Here is a 4,267-nt window from a genome sequence, read left to right as displayed (position 1 = left end):
TACTCTGAAGTAAGAAAAAATTATACTAAATATCCACTGCCTACTGCTGGGGATGCTGCTCACCATTCATGTGTAGGACCACGGCCATGCCTGGCCAGTGAAGCACTGTGAAATGAGGAAGAAGCTATAGTTTGCACAAATGCCAGTCAGAAAATGGTCAAAGATTTTTGAGATCCCTTCTGATGTTCTAAGCCTTATACATGAATCAACCTTCTGTTTCCTGGCAAGTATCTGTGCACGCTATTTTTTCTGCCTGATCTTCCATAAAGTAGGACATGAAAAGAATCAAGACCGTGCAACTAGGCAGGTAATAATGAGGAGAACTGAAGAAAACAAAAAACTATCAATAAAATAATACCATCATTTTGTCCTTCAAATGTTAATTTCATATAAAGGAGAGTAATAGTAGACAATCAAATTATAACTTGATGCACCCTTCATTTACTGTTTATCCAGAATCACAGTTTTATTAGATACAGCACAAAATACACAACCATTGTCTACTAAGCATATACAGGGAGGCAAGCCTAACCTAACACCCTGCATATTTAGGTCAAGGCAATTACTCACGGGTGTCAAAAGCTCCATCTAGACATGCTTCACCTGACTACATATGGACTAGTTTACCAATTTATTGCCTCCCACCTTAATAAACTGAAAGTAAATAGGTCTAGTACATGCTTAACATGGGACCATGTCCACACCCTCTGCACATTATACTGTCTTAAGTGGATCCCTACCTGTTTTATATTCTTGTTTATGTGTGCCATAACTAGTTTCTATGCCTTACCAACCTGTAACGCTTATTTATGTAATGCTTGGTACAAGATTTCTTTTTGAATATTGTATTTTTGAAAACCCAATAACATTTTTCTGGTTTTTAGGCCCTTATCAGTTCCTGAAAGTTGGAAGCCCACATGCAATAAAACAGAAATGTGTAACAGCAAGGAAGGCTAAAAGGAGACAAAAAGCACTCAAATACATGAAATGTTCTGCTAACCCCAAATCATTTGATGGAAGTAATGACATTAACATTTCTTAAATGCACATGTTTAGAATTTGTAAATTACTGGGTTTATGACTTCTTTCCAAATTTAGTAGGCAATTTCTTAGCTCAATGTATCTAACAAATCAGACAATGCTGACCTATTTTATCATTAAGGGAATTTCTGAGGCTTCGAGCCTTCAAGTTCCAATCTTCCTCTTGGTTCTTCTGATTTATCTGGTCATCCTTGGTGGAAATGCAACCATTCTCACTCTGGTCTGTCTAAATACTCAGCTCCAAACCCCAATGTACTTCTTTTTATGTAACTTGTCCATTTTGGACATTTCCTCCAGCACAGTCACCTTACACAAGATCCTCTTTAGCTTTCTATCAGGAGATAACACAGTTTCTGTAAAAGCTTGTATGGCTCAGATGTTCATATTCACATCTCTAGTATGTAATGAGCTCCTAATACTGACAGCCATGAGTTATGATCGTTATGTTGCTGTCTGTAACCCCTTGCGTTACTCGACGGTTATGAGCCGTAGAGTTTGTGGCATTTTGTCTGGTATATGCTGGGTGCTGGGTTTCTTAGAATCTTTGCCTCATGTTATTTTAATATCAAGGTTTACCTGTTACAAATCAAAGGAAATAAATCACTTCTTCTGTGATATTGTCCCTCTAATAAAACTTTCTTGCAGTGACTCTTCACTCTCAGATTTTTTGATTTTTATCTGTGGACTTTTTCTGGCCACTTTTCCGTTTATTCTCACCTTCATCCCTTATGTCTTCATTATCCACACTATACAGAACATTCGCTCCCAGATTGGAAAACGTAAAGCTTTTTACACATGCTCATCACACCTTACTGTGGTGATTCTGCTTTATGTGACCCTTGTCTGTCAATACTTAAGACCAGCTTCAATGAACACTATAGAGTCCAACAAAGTTTTCTCACTTTTTAACACAGCTGCTGTCCCCTTGCTGAACCCACTGATCTACAGCTTAAAAAATAAGGATGTTAAATCTGCACTCAAGCATTGTTGGTTTTGGACGACTAAGTAATATCTTACAAAGATGTGACTATATAGCCAACATTGATTAACAACATATTTTTTGTATTTAAACGCATATATCAGGCCCCCTGGAGCATGGGGCACGCTACACCAGTGGTTGGGGGTGAATGGTAAATACACATCTCAACTATGGGATTTTACTGCCCCCAACACCGCAAATGTAAATAAGCCATTAGTGTCTCGAGTGCCCTATAACATTGCTTTCACACTGCAGCTTTCCTGCGGGTAAGCTGCTTTTTGTCATAGATAGAGTTGGGCAAATGGTTTGGGCCGGGCAAAAGTTTGGCCCGAATATCGCCTCTTCGCCCGTTTGGTGAACACCCGAATTTGCAGGGCACAGTGCATTCTAAGCCCTGACTGGGCAAAGCTTTGCCCATTTAGGGTGCAGTGCATAGCTGGTTGTTAAGGAGCCAGGCTGGGAAGCCCCGCAGATCGCCCTGCAATGCACTGTGTGCTGCACAGTGCATTCTAAACCCTGATTGGCCAAAGCTTTGCTCAATCAGGGCACAGTGAATAGCTGGTTGTTAAGAAATGGGGCCAGGAAGCTGGCCGCCGTGTCCTTAATAACCAATGAGTCATCAGCTGTCAATGGGCTTCCCTGCTGACAGCTGAATAAAAAAAAAAGGTTTCCAGCAATAAAGCGAAAAAAAATGGCATGAAGGTCCCCCCAAAATCCATACTGGACCCTTATCCGAGCACGCATCCTGGCAGGCCAGAAAAGAGGGGGGGACGAGCGAGTGCCCCCTCCTAAACCATACCAGGCCACATGCCCCCAACATTGGGGGTGGGTGCTTTGGGGCAGGGGGACAATGGCCTCATCCCCACAACCCTGGGCTGTGGTTGTGGGGATATGCAGGTGGGGGGCTTATCGGAATCTAGAAGCCCCCTTTAACCGACCGGTGCATGCTAGGGGGTGGTGTCACCAAGTGACATCGCCAGGTGGCCCTGCCCTTACCTATATAAAAACTGTCAAATGGCAAGCCGTGCATTCGGGTGTGGTGGGCGTCGAGATTGACAATGGATTCACATCAGGGGACACTGTTTGTTTTTTTAATTTTTAATAAAGGAATTGTCAAAAACTCTCTCTCTGTTTTTTATTACTTTTTTAGGGGAGGAGTAGAGCTCTGTGACGTTAAACAGAGTCGCGACGAGTGAGGCGGTGAGCCGGATGATACATGAAAAACGTGTTTTCATTTATTCTTTTGTAAGTGCAACTTTTTAAGCGGGGTTTAATAAAACTGTTTATATGGTAGTACACTATGCCTGTCCTTCTGCTTTGGTACATATATAATCTGTGGGGACCTGTGAGGACGGAAGTTTATATCCCGCCGAGGAGGAGAGGAGGAGTGGAGCCATTTATCTGGGTTGTGAGGAGTTAAGCTGTCTTTGATCTGTATGGAGGTGAGCAGGCACTTTGCTCTGTGATGGATAATCACACTGCATGAATATTAGGCACTGGATGCTTTGAAGTAGATAAGCGCACATTCATGGAGGACTTCACTGATAACATTATTGGATGTGTATGTGATCACATCCTTATGGGACTTTGTGGACTGTTTCTTACTGCTGCGCTACACTGAATTAATTTTTCTATTAAATTTTATTACTTTTTGACACTTTTGTAGTGAATGGGTAGGGGTACTATGTACTCTATACTCATTCAGATGGGGGGCAGAATCTGGGGGCCCCCTTGTTAAAGGGGGCTTTCAGATTCTGATAAGCCCCCTGCCCGCAGACCCCCACAACCACAGCCCTGGGTTGTGGGGATGAGGCCCTTGTTAACATCAACATCGGAACAAGGTGCTTTGGGGTGGGGGGGCAGAGCCCCAAAGTACCCACAGCCCCATGTTGAGGGCATGTGGCCTGGTATGGACGGCCTGCCAGGCTGCATGCTCGGATAAGGGTCTGGTATGGATTTTGGATTTTGGGGAGGTCCCGCGCCATTTAAAAAAAAATTGGCGGGACCCCACACCATTTTTTTAAAACATTTTTCTATTGCCGGCAATGGTATTGTTTTTCAGGCAATTTAAACGTAATTTCATTCTTTTTTTTTTTCTTTAGAATTTTAATTTTTGCTGCAGCATGCTCTGTACATGCTACAGATGCACCACTTTACAGGCAGACTAAGAGGATCCCCCAGGCACTATATTTAAAGGAATTTTTTTCTTTTTTATTGTTGCACTTTAAGCATAATTAAAATCACTAC

General features: G+C 42.3%; 1 protein-coding gene across 1 annotated transcript; it reads left to right on the top strand.

The window, feature by feature from the left end:
- The first annotated feature begins 1,117 nt into the window (after nt 1-1,117).
- LOC141107225 (olfactory receptor 8D1-like) lies at nt 1,118-2,050 on the top strand. The gene has a single exon (XM_073597946.1). The coding sequence runs from the start codon at nt 1,118-1,120 to the stop codon at nt 2,048-2,050; it is 933 nt and encodes a 310-aa protein (XP_073454047.1).
- Nucleotides 2,051-4,267: the final 2,217 nt, after the last annotated feature.

The sequence above is a fragment of the Aquarana catesbeiana genome, linkage group LG09, assembly GCF_042186555.1.
Source record: "Aquarana catesbeiana isolate 2022-GZ linkage group LG09, ASM4218655v1, whole genome shotgun sequence".
NCBI classification, from domain to species: Eukaryota; Metazoa; Chordata; class Amphibia; order Anura; family Ranidae; genus Aquarana; species Aquarana catesbeiana.
Note: the sequence above shows the minus strand (reverse complement) of the source record. Positions and strands in the feature narration are given on the sequence as shown.

What these genes read in the sequence shown, in the direction of transcription:
- LOC141107225 (XM_073597946.1), top strand. Translation starts at nt 1,118, where the DNA reads ATGTATCTAACAAATCAGACAATGCTGACCTATTTTATCATTAAGGGA.